Source organism: Typha angustifolia, chromosome 11, assembly GCF_048772165.1.
Source record: "Typha angustifolia cultivar Huaian chromosome 11, ASM4877216v1, whole genome shotgun sequence".
NCBI classification, from domain to species: Eukaryota; Viridiplantae; Streptophyta; class Magnoliopsida; order Poales; family Typhaceae; genus Typha; species Typha angustifolia.
Genome location: NC_133249.1, coordinates 3552393 through 3570005, shown reverse-complemented (window position 1 = coordinate 3570005; position 17613 = coordinate 3552393). Strand labels below are relative to the sequence as shown.

The 17613-nt window shown below is 36.2% G+C and overlaps 3 protein-coding genes across 8 annotated transcripts; 1 reads left to right on the top strand and 2 right to left on the bottom strand.

Moving 5' to 3' along the window:
* Positions 1-382: 382 nt before the first annotated feature.
* On the bottom strand, positions 383-3918 carry LOC140770456 (O-fucosyltransferase 23). 6 transcript variants are annotated; one of them, XM_073111659.1, is made up of 3 exons: positions 3749-3918; positions 2626-2750; positions 383-2367 (listed from the first exon to the last, which is right to left on the bottom strand). In XM_073111659.1, the coding sequence occupies exon 3, from the start codon at positions 2000-2002 to the stop codon at positions 671-673; it is 1332 nt and encodes a 443-aa protein (XP_072967760.1). In that variant the 5' UTR covers positions 2003-2367; positions 2626-2750; positions 3749-3918; the 3' UTR covers positions 383-670. The 6 variants fall into 6 exon arrangements, with proteins under 6 accessions (XP_072967760.1, XP_072967764.1, XP_072967759.1 ...); XM_073111663.1 differs by having other exon boundaries at positions 383-2259; XM_073111658.1 differs by having other exon boundaries at positions 383-2259; positions 2626-3918.
* Positions 3919-9309: 5391 nt separating this feature from the next.
* Positions 9310-11236, top strand: LOC140770841 (myb family transcription factor MPH1-like). Its single transcript, XM_073112135.1, has 5 exons — positions 9310-9534; positions 10178-10254; positions 10476-10612; positions 10708-10795; positions 10885-11236. Exons 1-5 carry the CDS (start codon positions 9411-9413, stop codon positions 11110-11112), a joined length of 654 nt encoding a protein of 217 aa, XP_072968236.1. The 5' UTR covers positions 9310-9410; the 3' UTR covers positions 11113-11236.
* A 1639-nt stretch (positions 11237-12875) lies between these two features.
* On the bottom strand, positions 12876-17133 carry LOC140771385 (uncharacterized protein At4g15545-like). Its single transcript, XM_073112908.1, has 10 exons — positions 16594-17133; positions 16430-16498; positions 14869-14922; positions 14696-14762; positions 14463-14537; positions 14103-14360; positions 13973-14015; positions 13806-13884; positions 13569-13702; positions 12876-13256 (listed from the first exon to the last, which is right to left on the bottom strand). Exons 1-9 carry the CDS (start codon positions 16861-16863, stop codon positions 13610-13612), a joined length of 1008 nt encoding a protein of 335 aa, XP_072969009.1. The 5' UTR covers positions 16864-17133; the 3' UTR covers positions 12876-13256; positions 13569-13609.
* Positions 17134-17613: the final 480 nt, after the last annotated feature.

Genomic DNA, 17613 nt, shown 5'->3' with positions numbered 1-17613 from the left:
TCTCTTAAAAAGGAATAAATAATAAACTAATACCACATTTTAAAGAGTTCTTAGGCAGCATTCTTCGATATTTAGCATCATACTATGTTAGTTAAATCTTGTATCAGTAACCTTAAATCCGCATAAAGCTGCATCCAAATTTAGGACTGCGTTCAGCACAGCTCTTGGGCTTCTGAAAATTATTTCAAGAGTGTACTGCAAAATTATAGCTTGTGAACATCACAATTAGTTTCACAAGGATTGCAATCTATAATCCCTTTGATGTGCGTCGAAGAAAATAAACTCTGCGGTACATAAACGCAATGCCATTGAGTTTGAATATACAACCTATCAGATGACAGGTGAAACATAGTACCAAAATGAAATGTAAAGTGCAAGCGTCTGAAGTCATTTCTCGTGGATTACTTACTAATTCCAAATGAATTTGACCACATACATCTGAACAATGAGTGGTTAGTATAAGATTTGTAGCATCAAATAGGTCACTTACATTGTCGCGCTTAACTGTTGTAACAAATCAAAATAATTAAATGTAAATAATTTTTCCCCCAGTTGTAAATAATTTTTCCCCCAGTTGTAGCATCAAATGTAAATAATTTTTTTCCCCCAGTTGTACAATCTTTGGTTGACTGACAGTAGTTGGCTTTCAAGAATCTTGCATCTTTTTCTCTTAGCATGTGATATTGTTGGTGCCATAGCTTATACTTTGAAGGCTTGAAGCAGACATATCTGTCATCCATCTCTTTGGGGCCCCTGATGCTCCTGGAATATTGTATGCATAGGAGGCAAGCCTAAGATCCAGATTGCATGAACTTGTAACTCCCATGTCAAGTAACTTCTGTGTTCTTGATAGCACTATAAGGCTAGAAAATGTTGAAAAGCTATTCCCGACGAAAACATCGGCTCTTGAGCAAACTTCATAGTCAATCGCTGACTGTATAAGGTAAGGATACTTCTGATAGATGTCCCAGACCCCCAAACTCTTTTTCTCGTAAGGGAGCAATACATCTTTCCAACCTCTCAATATCGAATCATCTTCTAATAGGCTGTCTGCTACAGCAAGATAAACTACAATCGGATGCTGTAGGCCAGTGATGTTGGACACTCTTGCCATAATCTCCCCTTTACTACTGCAGATTTGATTAATATTGGATCTCTGCTCCAACTTTTTACAATGTATCATCCAGTCTTTCTCTATCCTCATGTGAACAGCAATGTAAGGCACCGGAAGATCTACCGAGCCATCTAATGAAAGTTTCTTCTTAGAAGAATCAAGATCATTTCTTGCCTTGATGCCAATCTCTTTAATCTTGGATATAACTCTAACTGCCTCATTTTCTATCTCATCAACCAAAACCAGGCATTCAAATATCCGTGCATAATCCTTAACGGGCCAATGGTCATGCCAAAGGAATGGATGTTTTCCAACAATCCTGATGATTTCAAACTCATCAATTTGGTCCTCTCTCAATTGTTTTAGCTGATTCAGGTCTCTCTCTTTTGTCCACTTCCTACCACTTCCTTTTTGGAGTTCAAAGGGTTTTGTCTGATTTGAGAGATCTGAAAACCGACCCAACTGTACAAAACCATGACAGAGGGAATTGAACTTTTCAAAATTAAATAACTTATCGAATGTAATGGGTTGAAGCAAGTCGATCTCTTTGTAAAACAGTGAAGCACTCAAGCTGGGCATAAGGAGAGTCCGGTTAAGGAACCTTGCTGTCAAACATGCCCTTGCCAATGCAATTTTCTGATTATTTAATCCCCAGATAATTTGAGGAACCTCCAAGAATTTTACCTTCCTAAAAACAACAGGCAAGTTAGGAGCTTCAGAGGTAGTTAACATATAGGAGGCCCTTTGCTGAAACCAACTGAAGCCAGGAAATGGAGAAAGAAGACTTCTTAAGACCAGAATCAAAACAAGCAAGATGAAGCATTTGCACACGGTTGGCTTCATATGGCAATTGATGAGCTTAAGAAGTTTACACTTCAAAAGGTCCATTGACAGCTTTTGTGATTATGGTATCTTCACAAAAGAAAATTTCCTCTTGACTTCTCTCTCCTTGTATCTTTATTGAACATATATGTCTTCTGAATTGCCAAGGGAAACTTTTCCCAATAAATCATCTTCATTTCCCAGTAGCTCTTTCCAACAACTCTATCATTGAATAAGTTCTTCTTCCCCGATAGCCATGTTCATTAATGAAGTCATCTATCATTAAGTAAGTTTAACTCTTCCCCAATTGGATTTCCTGTCACCTACAATGAGTGTTTGAATAGTACTTTCTTAAAATCACTAGATTTGCAGATAAAGATGGTAGGAAATATTAACAGTTGAAGACCAACTCCATGGATAAATTCTAATTTCTGCAAGTTCCAAGGGAAAATAATTAGTAATCACCATATATTCACTTTGGACATTTGCTATAAGACAAAAATTGTATTTCCTAAAGGAGCCAATACTTCAGCAATTTAACAGAATGTATGCTCAAAGCCTTCATGCAAAACAAATTACATAGTCCAAAAAGGACATCCATTATCTAACTGAGAAATAAAAAAACAAAATGAGAAAAAGCAACTCCTTTGATGAAAGCAGTCTTAATATTTTCAGAATAAAAAATTTACCCATCTTGGATGAACCTTCTTTTCTGCAATTGCTTAGCAGAGAAGAGGAATGAAACAAAAGAAAAACCTCCAGTTCTGGATGTCATGTCACACACCCAAAGAATTTTCCTATCCCCAATTTCCATCTAGAGAAGCAAGCAGGAAGCAGAGATACATAGGAAACCTCAGAATAGAGAATATAATTTCTTTAATAGGATTGAGTAATAGATTCTTTATGAACCATTGCAAACTACATTGCCAGCATAAACAGTCAAAATTCAAAATAAGGACAAGCGGAAAAAGTAATCCGTAATTCAAATATGAAACAAAAAGAGATTGAATAATGGATGCATATAAAACAAACTTGACTAAGAAAGGAAATGCAGTCTCAAGATTACCCATAAATACAGTTGGAAATGCAGTCCCAAGACTCATCTAATGCCATTTAGAAAATTTATAAGATGAATATGCTACTGAACTCCTGAAAACATTCTCAGAAGCTCCAAAAGAAAGCACACGAGCCATCAATATTAAACATTTATATTCAATCAAAACAGCATATATAATATAGTGATGAAATTCATGTCATGAATTTACTACCTAAAAAGAAAGATCTTTTAATGATTAAATTCAACTAAAATGTTGAAAAGAAAAAAAAATTTAAAAAAAAGGGAAAATTTCCATCAGATCCATCTCAAACCATGCGTAATTGCGTATCTCAACACAGTAAATCCCAGCCAATCTTTCCAATCAAGAGAACTTTTCCAAAATCACGTAACTATAATTCAAAATAACAATCATATCATGACTGCACGACTGTATAATCAACAGAGCAACCCATCATCTGAGGGAAAGGAAAGGGAAAAAAACTCTCCAAGTTTTAACATTTTCTAATATAACAGTCACAATTCAGCTCCTCATTCCACTATCATCATCAATTCTTCAGTTCACTACTCCAAAGGAACGATCTTTTAAGGACAAATATCGCCAAACTTTAGAAACGGAAATTTCCCCTCAGACCCATCTCAAAATAGTAATCCCCACAGAGCCCATCATTCCAATCCAAAGTACCTTACCAAATTAGAGCCCAAGCATCATTGAACATAACGACGATAGCAATCAAAAGAGCACCATGAGAACATACCCTGACAGATCCCGCAGCCTTTGTACTTGAGCTCAAAGGAATTGAATTTGGCGAGGAATCTAGAGAGAGAGAGAGAGAGATGAGTAAATGTAGCTGGCTTTTGTTTAATCTCGTGGGTGGGATCTGCAGCTTTGTTTTTAGGATGAACTTTCCCTTGCGGAAAAAGAGAAGACCAGAGACACAAACAGTTGGCATGTGGGTGGGGTGCCCTAATTCTTATATTCCCGAAATGCCCTTGTATTTCCTCCCTTTTTCCCCTATTTTTTTAATCTGTATTTTATCTGTTATTATTATTATTATTTCCTTCTCTTCTCTGTGTATAACTCGTAAATTGTAATACTAAAAAAAGACCAGGATCTATCTTCAATATTTCAATTAGGTTGAAAACAATATAAATTATAATTTACACCCGGAAATCCAAAATGACCCTCTCTCTCCTCTCAAAAGTCATGGTATTATATTCTATTCTCTCTTCACTTTTTAAAAATGTGCTGTAGGGTTAAAATACTGCACTGACTATATAAGTATGTATTATATATATATATTTATTTTAAAAAATAAATTATATTTTACATCTCACCAAATTCTCATATAATGAATAAGGAATTTTGTTTCTTTTTTTTTTAAAAAAAAAAGTTTGATTCCAACATCTTTTATTTATAAGATATGTTTTTCGAAAATAAAATCCAAAACATAGGTATCAAAAATGAATACAAAAAATATTGGGTATTAAATGTTATATTTTATAAAAAAAAAATATAGGGTGCGAATGTAATATATTTTTCATCTATTTGCTGATTTGTGTGGTAAAATATTTTGTCATGAGGGTACAAGTGGTAAATACCTATTGGTGAGCCTGGAGCTCCTATGGGCCAGAGTTTAATCTTAAAATGCTCTTAATGGGCCCTGGGCCCTGGGCCCCACCAGAGGGGAATTTTCTCAGTGGCCTGACAAAGAGAACAAATTTTACGTAACGAACCCAAACTCCCATTAAATGCATGTTAGAAAAAAAGAGAGAGAGAAAAATTACATGTAACATCCTATATTTTGACCATATTATAAATGAAGTCCCTCTCAATTCACCGTATACAGAGTATTCTTTAATATTTTCTTTGCTACAAAATAAATATAGTCAAAATATAAGGTGATGTCTGTAATATTCTTCTACATATATAAATAAAAGAAAACCAATCAAATTAAAGTTAGCTAAGTTGACAATTAACCAACATTAAGAGAGGAATTTATTACTTTTCTTCTTCTTCTTCTTCTTCTTTCTTCTTCGCATATGAGAGAGAGAGAGAGAGAGAGAGAGAGAGAGAGAGAGAGAGAGAGAGAGAGAGAGTTGATTTAATTTTACTCTAATTTTGTTACAATTATCATGAATCATTTTTTAAAATATTAACCCTTAGGCCCAATTGTAGTCCAATATAAGTCCTTGGGCCCAATTCTAGCATTATTAGCTTATGTCTAATATTGGGCTAAAGTAAAGTGGAATCAAAAGTAGAGCTTGAATCTGGCCTATAGAGACACTTAAACCAAATGGGGCCCCAATTTAAACAAACTATAAAATTATAGATGGGTCTGAAAAGGAGATTTAGGTAAACTATTTCTTATTAAAGAATCTTATTTTGTTTGACACTTGGGTTGTTTTGGAGCTTGGATCTTGCAATCATTTGTTTCTGCTCTTTTTAATACCAAATATATATATATATATATATTAAATATATATTAAATCCTAATAATAATTCATCACAGTTTACAGTTCCCCACCAATGATTCGCCGTCGGTTGCTAGATACTGACTCCTATAAGGCATGGACACGTGTCTTTCGCCAGGTCGGAATAGTTGTGGGCCCGCATTTGGATGGAATAGTTGTGGGCCCACCGCAAAACCACCGCTCTCTCCCGGCGTTTTTGACCAAACTAGGCTCTTCTAATTTATTATCTTTCACCGAAATAGACTATTTTTTAAATCTATTAGAGATTTAATTTATTATAACTATAATAAAAATAATGAATTAACTAATATTTTATCTCTAAATAAAAATACTGAATTGATTAGTATTCTATGTATACAATTCTTTTTAACTTAATCTTTTAGCAGTTAACAAAAAAAAAACCCGCTGAAATTAATTAACATTTTTAAAAACACTAATTAGTTTAGTGTTTTTAAAGAAAAGTCTAATTCAATTACAAAATATATATAAAAAAAAGGCGTCTAGATCGGTCAAAAGCTTTATCTCTCGCCAACCTTTTCTTTTGAATCAATTCCCCTCTCTCTCTCTCTCTCTCTCTCTCTCTCTCTCTCTCTCTCTCTCTCTCTCTCTCTCTCTTCTTCTCATTGACATTAAATCATGGACCAAAGTTTCCAAAGCCTAGAAAGAATTAGCCCACATGGTTCATCATCATCATCATCCATCTCCACTAGTGACATTTGGAAAAATTCCCCTCCAACTCCCCCTTCACACTGTTCCAGAGTCGGAACACCGCAATGCGAAAGACTTTTAATGTTGCTAGGTATTGGCGCATATGTGGAATTGACTCAGTTTTCATATCAACTGCTACTACTGCCTGCTGCTGCTGCTGCTCTCTCTCTCTCTCTCTCTTATATTACTATTAGATGTCTTGTTGTTGAATCCTTCTCTTCTCCCTCTTGCCTTTCTCCTTCCTCACTCTTGGTGTATACCAAATGATAATAATACACCTGCAAAGAAGAAACTTATTATACCCAAAGACACTAGTGAAGGAATTAATTTATTCTTATCATGTTTAGGTAGTGTGTAAGTCGTGCTTGGATCAATTATCACCTAACTTAATCATCTTAACTTTTATTGGAAGCCTCACCTAACCGCCGAAAAGTAGATGATGAGCCCAAAAGTATGTATATATATATATATATATAATATCCTGCACAAACCTCATGCAGCAGCTCCTAGGGTTGATGGAAAGCCAATAAACTATTTAATTAATAAAAGGATGGTGATGATCTGGCTCCAAGTTTATCTTCTACCTCAATTTGCATGTTGATTATCTTATCTTCTTTTCGTACTATATAAATTTCTTATCTGAGCAACATACCATTTTTTTCCACATAAGCAAACTTCTTATGCATGCAATCTTGTCGGAATCTAAAGGAGTGTGGAAAAAGAATGTTGAGGAATTTTTGGTCAGATCAGCTGATTGGATACTGTTTGTTGTTAGATCTAAATGGACCACAAACTTATATAAAAGATGGTCCAAATTGTTTACTTATACTTTGCTAGTTGGAATCCTTTCCACTCTTTAACTCTAGAATTGACATAGTCTAGAATCGCGATCTTGTGAAGCTTGTTCATATCTACGACGTCTGACAATGATGCTTAATTGACCTTGCACCAATATTATTTGTTTTATCATACATGTGTAGTCTTTCTTCTCAAGTTTAATTTGTGAAGAAAAAAAAACTATATTAATTTAATTCATATGCAAAGTTTGTTTATTATCTCACTCTCCTAAGACTTCTTAGTAGTGTGAGCAGGGATGCAATAATTAATGTTAAATTGGACGACCATAGAATTCTTAATTGACAAACAAAAATGAACATATATATATATATATTTACTACTAGCTAGACCTCCCAACCTCTTGACTAATCTGATTAAAAAAGAAAAAAAAAATTGTTAGCAAAAACTTTAATTCTATATATCAAGAGTCCATTTCATCAGCTCTATTCAGCTCCACTTAACAAAAAATTCATAGCAAATTCCTTGACCTTAAGCTAGTGCTCCACATTTGTTGTCGATCGACCGACGGCAATTGAGAAGGATTCCACGTCCGAATCAGATCGAATTTTCTTGTCTCAGACAGGCCCACGCCGTGTGAAAGGAGAGAGAGACAGTCAGATAGGCAGGCATGTTCCAGTTAATGGAGTAGAATACTTTTGTTAGGCCATTGTCATTAGATTCTACAGCTACCTAGCTCACGCCCTTGCTTGCTTGCATGCATGCATGTTAAATTGTTAATCCCCTTCATCAGTTTATCTCCTCTTAATTAAATTCAGACATAATATATACCACACAGAAGAGTATTAGTTTTGAATACGGCAAGCAAAACTGGAACAAGTCCAAGTCAGTAAGGTTGGCACCGTCTTCTAATGACATGAGAGTGATGGCAAAGCTAAATAGGAAGTGAAAGCCTTTTTGCCTCCAAAGTCCTATTCCTTGACTTGCAGGGCGATGCTTAGTCTGTCACTCTTCCTCTATTCCTTGTGCCCTTAAAACTTTGAATTGATAGGATTCCAATAATAGCTAGCCTTTAGAAAGGTAGGTTAAAATGGACAAAGAATGATAATTTCACTGAGATTTTTATTTTTTTCCGTCAACTAGAGGGACATTACAAGTACCATCTGATGAGGACCCTTGGTAGAACAATCAAACTTATCCATAACCAGCTTTGCCATGATTTACGGATAAGATTTGCGAGGTTAAATACATTTTATCCACTAAAATTTATTTCGTAACACTTTGACTTCTTGTACTTAATTTTAACTAGGCTTTAAGCGGTATGATATTTTTATCCCAAAATGTTAACATGTCTTTTGAATTTAAAATTTATTTATCGACTCCAATAAAATACATTTAGTTTGCCATCTTAGAACTTTTTCGTTGAATATATATTTATTAATAAAAGTGACTTCATGGAATAATTAAAACAAAGTTCATGTGGCGGATAAGATGTATTTAATCTATCTATATATAAGGGCAATAAATCTATATGTTTGTGTGTTTATATTATTTAGAATACTAGTCATTCTTTGTTTAAAAAAAAAATTCATGATTGCATCCTACAAGGCTCTCATATCAACGACATGCCTCTTTAACCATGGAGGTACTCATATTGATCAATAATTAAGTACGCATGCATGACTACATGATATCAAATCTAGCTACTTAGAAAGAATCTGTTCGATTACCACGGCAGCTCACCGTTCACATGAGATAATTAATAAATAATTAGCTAGCTCTTGGTGACGATAATGCCCACCGAATCTTTCTTCTTAAGTCTTGATGAAGAAGGGAATTTAATTAGTTCAAATAATTTGAGACTGAGTACATGCATATGTATATATGAGCATACTAAACTATCAATTTTTTTCCTTAATTTCCCTGACCATACAAATGTTTCATGCATCAGGTCTAGGTTTAAATTGAGAAGAAGATGAGAAGAAAAGTCTTAACTTACAAATTAAGTACTCCACCAATATAGCAAGCAGACTTAGGTTTTTATATATCTATATATACATAGTAACTTAGGATCTTCCAAGTTGGTACGTATCTTATAATTTGATCCTTTTATAAACTTATACAAGACCAGTTTCCTTGTCTCATCTTGTAAACGTAGTTGTGAACAGCCTTAATTACTTTCCTTAAACTAGGTTTTTGTCCAAATTAACTTTCTTAGAGCAGGAGCATATGTATTTGAATGGACTGAGTCAAAAGAAGTGAGTGGCCTAAGCACCTTAACATATATAGGGCTTGAACTGATATTTATTATTAATATATTTTGGGGGTGCATGGTTGGTAGGGCAGCCTAACTTGAGACCACCAGCAAATTAATTAGAGCTTCTTATCATCATCAACCTTCACCAAGCTTTCAGAAATAATCAGGAGGGGAAGGCAAAGAGGATGAGAGGCCTGAATAGGAGCGGAGTAAGGCACTACAGGAGATGTCAACTCCCTCGCATGCGGTGGACCGAGGAGCTGCACCGCCGCTTCGTCGACGCCGTGGATTGCCTTGGAGGGCAGAACAGTATGTTAAGCCTTCTTCTTCTTCTTCTTCTCTCTCTCTCTCTCTCTCAATATGAGAAGTATATATATAGGGTGCATGCAGTTAAAAGCTGTTTAGTTACTTGATGAACAAGTAAGCATGCACTAAATTTTGATGATCCATCATAGTATGATCAGTTAGTTGGCCCATATGTAGGATTTTCAATTAGATGAAAACCATAACCATATGATTGAGAAAAGCTAGAGAAGAAATTTTAATCTTTTGCATGAAAAAAGGTTCAAGAACTGATATCAAAACATAGAGAAATTTTAGTTTTCTATTTAATCCATAGTACGTAGTATATTCCTTTGTGTAATTAATCATATCAGAATATCATAGCCTCTTTCTTTGTTTCTTTTATTCTAAGAACACATGGTTTCTTTAGGGCAATGAGTTGTGTAAAAATCTTATCTTATTCGAAGCAACTAATTAACCGTCCTATTGACGTGCAAAGTAAAGAAGAAAAAAGATTGTGTGATGATCATTTATTGTCAGTAATCTAACAACAACAAGAAGAAGAATATTGTTAGTAACCTTTGGAATTTATCATTGTAGTGCTTGGAAGTCTTCCAATAACTCAAATCATCTTTCTGATTCTCATTGCGTTGCGTTCTTATTATCGTAGATGCTACACCAAAACGAATTTTACAGCTGATGGGTGTGAAGGGAGTTAATATATCTCACATTAAAAGCCATCTCCAGGTAAACTAAATCTCTCTCTCTCTCTCTCTCTCTCTCTCTCTCTCTCTCTCTCTCTCCCCCCCCCCCCCCCTTCATTATATATAACTATTTAACTAGTATGTAATTTCCTAATGAGAATATGTAAGTTTGTTATCCTTAATTTATTCCATGCCAGACTAATTTATCAACTGATCTTAAAATAATTTAATGACTTATTTTCCTTATATATTACTTCCTTTCAGATGTACAGAAGCATGAGCGACCATTACAACCATCACAACTTCACCTCCACAAAGGCCATCAACACACAAAAGAGAAGGCAATGCAGAGATCTCCATGATTGCGCTTCAGAAACTCACTGCAACAACTCATACCAAATGTGGGCGTTAAGTATTCAGCATATAGACTTCCTTTAACTTAATATTATCACCACCCCCCCCTGACAGGCTGATACTATGTAATATTAATCCACAGAGCTTCACTGGAAGAAGTCCTGAGAGACTTGGCATCAAGGAACAGAGATTATGATCCAAGTGATGACAGCAAACAGACAAGAGACCAGGTATATGTGCCTCACAGATGTAGTTAATGAAACATAGTTAGAGTTTGCTAAAATTTTCTCAAGGTGGTCTCCATGGATCCTTGTCGCAGTTAGTTCCTGGGAGACAACTGGAGTGTGAGCTGACACTGTCGTCGCTCGTCCATCGCATGCCGATGCATTTTGAAGAAACAAGCGAGCTGGGATCGAGCATCGAGTTTGAAACATGCGAAGAGATTCCTGTGTCCAGAAACGAAGGAGATGGCTACCCTACTGGTTGCAGTAACAGCACCAAGAGAAGCACCATAAACTTAGATCTCACAATCTCATTACCTAGTTGATATTGACTTGTATGACAACTGTTCAAGAAAATAAAGGCTGTAAACTAGACTATAGTTGTATAGAGGAAGTAAGGAAATCTCTTCAGACATATATCAGTGATATGAAGATATACAACTTTTGTAAGTTATATCAAAGCCACTGATAGCGGTGGAAATAGTTATCTAAGATATTAGGCAATACATTTGGGTCTGCGTTCCTCTACTTTGTAAAGATTCTTCTTTAAGCATTTGGGTCTGTGATATCAAACTCACTTAATCAAACCATGTAAGATATTAGGCAATACATTTGGATCTGCAGTGAGTATTCTTAGTTTGGATTAAGTGTAGAGGCATGTATAAATATCCTGAGTATACTCAAATATGAGAGCGTTGATGGGCAAAAGAGGGTTTCTCTCTTATTCTTACTTCTCGATGTAGAAACGAGAGGAATTTGAAGGTTTGCTACTCTAATCTTTTTGTTAGCTAGTCCGGAACACTCCGAAAACGAATTATCTTCTAGGAGGATAAAGTAAGAAAGGTTACTTATACAATATCGTATACTCATAGTAATAGAGGTGGCATCTATCACTTGTATCTCATGTTCTTGATGGTGGATTTGTTATTCTTTATGCCCATGGATGCAGCCCGGTGTCAGATGAACCATGTATACTTTTATATTATTCTTTATTCTTTATGCCCATGGATCCACATTCTTGCACGTCAAGTGCTTTAAATATTAGAAGTATTTTAATTTTACTGGTATGAAAAGTGGGCCTCCTAGTTTTGGAGTTTTTGACTAAATTAGACCCCTTCTATGTTTTTCTTTATTGAAGAAGACTTTCGCTCACCGCTTATTATCAAACGAGGTCTCATTCAATATAGTCCTAACAAAACCGTTGATTTTATCAGCGTTTTTATCATAATATATTTTTTTTGCCTTTGCTGCTAAAAGACTATGTTAAAGATATTTATATACATAAAATGTTGATTAGTTCAGCGTTTTTATATGGCTACAGTAAATTAAATTCTATTTAATAATAAATTTAAAAAATGGTCAATTTCAATAAAAATAAAAAAAAGTTAGAAGAGGACTAGTTTGGTGAACTACTCGTTATATTGGTGCTCTTTTCTCCCCTTACACATGAGTTGTTGCCCTTTTTCCTATCCCTGTGCTGATGCCCTTCAATTTGGACCTTGGTATTCATAAGAAGAAAAGTAAATGGTAATCTTCCATCGTATGTATTTCATAGAACTTTATGCATTCCAAAGTATTGGCAGCCTGTCGGATACTAGTAGCCAGTCAAATTAATTTACGCCACACATTAAAATTTCTACGTATGAGTCTGACTTTTGGCTGAATAATATCTGTGTTTCCAATTATAATTGTTGGAGATATTTTGAGGTTGCCTATCATCAGTGGTAATTAAAGGTTGAAAGACTGACAACGATATCAACACATAATATAATTTGCATCTCTAATAATTTGAGTGAATTGCTAAGAAAAGAGAACAAAACCAAGGAAACCATAACTAAATCAATTTAGTAATGAAAATTTTGTAAGAAGTTTTATTCGTTTATCATACGGAATATCCAAGTCAAGGAAGTCTGGTTACAGACTATCTTCCCCCAGACCACAGTATACACGGGGTGTTCATAAATAGATTAACCTGTGAACTCAGGCTCAACTTCGAAGAAAGACAAACTGCATACCAAAAATGTCCTGATTCAAAGGCTATATCCCAGAAAGAGTTTCTTAGAGAGCGAATGTAAATATAACCATCAGGTAGGCTTTAAGGAGTGAAGTTTATCAAGTTTAATCCTGAACTCGAAGAGTTTAAAAATAATCACAAATAAGCATCTGAAACTCAATGGTCTTGTTGGCTATTGAGATTTCTTTCCTAGAAGTTTTCAGAAAGTACATTGTTGGAAGCAGAGGTTCCAAAAGTGCGCTGGCAAGGGGGGTGGGGGTATATTCTTATTCAGATAAAAGCAACCCCATTTATTTATCCTTCGGCTAAATTTTGTTCCAGCAAGCCTATCTTCGCCAAATGGAGATGGGAAGGCAAAGATAGGAATAGACTCTGTAGAATTTCTTTTGATTTGACCACATCATCTCTTGTTACTGTAACTTATAACAGCAAATGTGCCAATTATTCACAAATTCCCTGCAAGAACAAATATATTGTTAGAACTTTAGGACCTTGCCAAACAGTAAAGGACACTGGCAGAAGCAAGATTATTTGACTGATTAAACCAGAAGATATTCTCTAAAGCAAGATAAGCACAAGACTTTTAACTGCTTCATTATAGGACCAACTCTGAAGCTCCAGTTCTTGGAAAATTGGAATGGATCTTTATGATAGTTTATTATCAAATTAGAAATATGTAAATTGGGTGCTCTTTTCCATTAAAGCTGCAACAGAAAAATGTTGAGAAATACTTCATTCTCATTTGGCTTGAGAGGGAGAAAGAGAGACCTAGTTGTGGAACACAAAAGTCCTCAATAATAAGCTAGGACTCAAGGTAGGTTGCGGTTAAGTAAACCCTGAAAGAGAATGTACAGATCCTTGTTATCTGTACCAAATATCTGTTCTGCCTTTTCCAGAGTTTCCTGCATGGTTATAAGTCAAACAACATAAGATCTTGTCATAGAATGCCTAGATAAGTTGAGGTCAGACAAATCACTCTAACAACAAAAAAGATGCAAAACATACCTCACGTGATTGTTTGTTTGCGTTGAGCTCTTTAATGTTTGCCAAAAATGCACAGAATTGTTCATATGAGAGACGGCTCCTGGATGCATGAATATAAAACATGAGTAAGTAAAATGACTTAGTATTGCTTTAGACAGTGCATTGCGTTAATTGGAGCATGAAATAACCTAGCTTGACGGAAGAACTCCTTTCCGTCTATACGAGGTCGCCCTGAAAGAACAACCTTTTTAGTAGTAAACTAACTCATCAATTGAAAATCAATGCAGTAACAGGAGTAATCCTCTGGTAATTTAAGACCTTGAAAAGAACGTCTCTGAGGAGGAGAACCAGGAGCAGAGGACTGCTGACTTGATGGATACCACGATGGCAGTGTAGCAGTGCCTTCAAATCGAGATTTTGGTGATGTTGAACCAGACAATAACTTGGGCGATGATCCTGCAGTAGAAAATCCTCTAGGTGAACCACCAGTGGACGAGATTTTTGGTGTTGAAGTGGGGGTCAACCGAGGAGTGATGTATGGAGTGATAGAGAACTGATATCCTGAAGGTCGTGATGCTGTTGCAAGTTGCAACATACGGCTATGAGTATGTCAAGCACATTTAGAATGTGAAGTTATGAAAACAGAAATTGTGGAAAGTCAGCCAAATACTGAAGTACCATCTTGAGTTGAGCTCTCAGTGTCTGTAGACCTACTAATCAAATCAGACATTGTGCGACTGCCAGAGTTCTCATCTTCATTTTGCAGTTTGCAAGTATGAAATCAACAAAAGAAAGAAAAAGGAAAAGAAAAATCAAAATCAGACTTGAAAGCATTAGATGGGCATGGAATTAGACGTAAACATATATATATATCTACATGTATATGTATGAGATAAACAGTTAAACAATACCTTTCCAAGAAGAGATTCTAGCAACTGAGTGATTATAGGTACCTATATCAACAGTTTCTGTCTGTTGCTGTCAACATCAGAAAAGGATAAAAAGTTCATTTTCCTTTTGCAAAAACAGAGAACAGACAACAGAGAGTCATCTGAATGAGAAATTCTGAAATCAGTTAACTTACAGATGTGTTATCATCACTTAAGGATTGCATCAGATGTCTCTTAAAATTCTCCAACTACAAAAGACAGATTGTATTTCAATCTTGTAGACAAAACTTCCATAGAGGAAAAACACACAAGAAAACAACCACATAAGCAGGAACATAATACAAAAATGTACATCAAAGAAACTGGCACACATCCATACTTGATAGATCTCCCCCTCTCTTCCTATACAAGTCGATCATTCAACCGTTTTGTCTTGATCAAAAGTGCAAGAAATGTAAGAGGATGCACGAAAACCAAGAAGGCCATGTGCATCACCAATGCATCTAGATATATTGCTTCATGGTTGGTGATTCTCTTTTATGGAGACACTCTGTCTGGGTTTCCATCCAGCCATCAAGGATACAACTTCCTGGTTAGCTACTACTAAAACATTTTCATTTGACTAGCTACTTAAGCTACTAGGTTTATTTGCTTCAAATCTTGTGGATTGCTTGCTCATGAAGCCTTTTGTACAATCATCTAATTTGGTGCAAACAAGGAAACTGGTAGATGCCTCTTATAGAGACCGATCTTTGAGATAGGTTTGAGATTGCTCGTACTTGCTTTTCCATTCTTAAATTTGATTTCAATTTATGTTTATTTTGTTAGCTGATGTCTTGCTCAATCCAAATCACATCAGGTAATTCAACATCTGACTTTTGATTCTATGATCAACTTCCAGGAGGAGCTATCTGAACTGTGACAACTAAACTATACAAAATAGTTAGTCGCTACATCACCAAAAGTTTGAAGTACTTCAACAGTAGAGGACACCAATTAAACAATATAAAATATAACCAAGGTGATCATCATTAAGTATGACAATAGCAGCAAAAAATCAATTAGTCTTGATTGTCCAGGAAAGGATTTCTATAAATCCTTTTTCACCTTTTAGCTGTATCTTGTGGACAGTGCTTGTTTTTTTTTTTCTGCTTTTGACATTATCATCGCCTTCTCGGATGTTTCCAAACACCACCTCCCATTCATAGGGCATCTTTAACTTCTACTAGGTTAATCTTCTGATTGTATGCATGGTCCTTGATGGAAGTGCGCAAACCATCCTAATTTCTCATCTTATACTAATGCGACCCACAGACCACAGTAGTAGTTATCACATTCTCCAAATTTACAGATACTGTACTCATCCACTCCAACATTCTCAGACAACAGAATTTTCATTAACTTGTATACCCGTAACTTGTTGGCTCACAATGGTAGCCATCACTTAAAATGATGTCATTGACAAACGGCACGCACCATTTGTCATTGACAAATGGCACGCACCATTTCTCGTCTTATGATACTTTTAGCTAAGTAGCATCATCAATGCATGCACATCTATGAAGCTGTTGACATCATATAGTCAAATAGTCAAATAGTCTTTTGGACGCTTCAGTGGATTTCATTTACTTATATATTGTCATATTATTTCTTGATTAGTTCAGAAACACAACCCAAATTGAGAATTCCGAAGCTAATATCCGTAAGAGATGTTAAAATGACTTTAATTATGCAGGAAAGCGTTAAAGATCGCACCTTTGCCAAATCCCTTCCCAATTTCTTCGATGTCAAGGCGAGCATATCCCGTTCATTCAATAGCTTAGCCTTCAATCAATCACAGAGCATCCAAACCATCAGTAAAATACACCAACCGAACCAAATCTTCGTTCATATCAATCAAAATCGAAGTGAGTCCTAACATTCTCTTCGAGGGCGGCCCTTAGCCGGGCATCCGACTCGTGGATGAGGCGATCGAGGAAGGCGACCTTCTCCTCGAGGTCGGCGATGGTGCGATCGCGCTCAGCGATCCGCTGCCGCAGCCGACCGGCCTCGGACTCGAGCTTAGTGACACGGGAGGCGATCGCCATGGACGTGATCTTGCGCGCGAGGTCGAGCTGGTCGTAGGGGTCGGTGGGGATCACGGAGAGGATTTCGTCCGGGAGGTGGAAGTCCGATCCACTCTGCGCCATTTCCCCGAGAGGAACGAGGAGGAGGAGGAGGAGGAGGAGGAGAAGGAAACCCTAAAACTAGCTCTGGATCGAGCAACGGAACCCAATTAGGTTTAGGCTTTGGTTGGTTTATGGGCCGGTAGGAGGAGCGGAAGCGAAGCTTCTTCCTCGCCCGTCATGGAATGAGGCCTTCGTTCTCAGGGAGGGTGAGAATAGCAAAGCGGCGAGGAGGAGACGTGGAATTTACCAAGCCAGGGGTAAGAATAGTAGAGTTCCTGTCATGATGGCGGAAGTAGATCTTCTGCAAAATAGGGCTCTGGAAATTTATGCGATTACAAACATGGCAGTCAATTATTCGCTTTCAGATCCTTTAGATCCAATACAAGGAAGCCACGTTATTCCAAATTAGTTTTCGGCGGCAATGTTGTTTACTGTAGGTAGTTGGCTGTCTCGTTGCTGTTTGGAACTCCAGTCCTTTTCCGATTGGATCCGAATTTGTTAGCTTCTCATCCGGGTCGGATCCAAGTATTAATTCTAACGGAACCCGACAACTAAGCGGGTCGGATTCGACTTCCGGAGACATCAGGCCTGTATAAAGTTTGCAAGTTTAGGCCCATATTCAAACCAGTAAGACATCAAAGCCCATTTATATATATAGTTTATCCAATTTCAGTAAGATACTTCTCTAGTGTATACCATTGCAATATAATATCTTCTATTTTATAAATGCGTCTTATAATTAAGATGTTTTCACATAGCTTAATAATATCT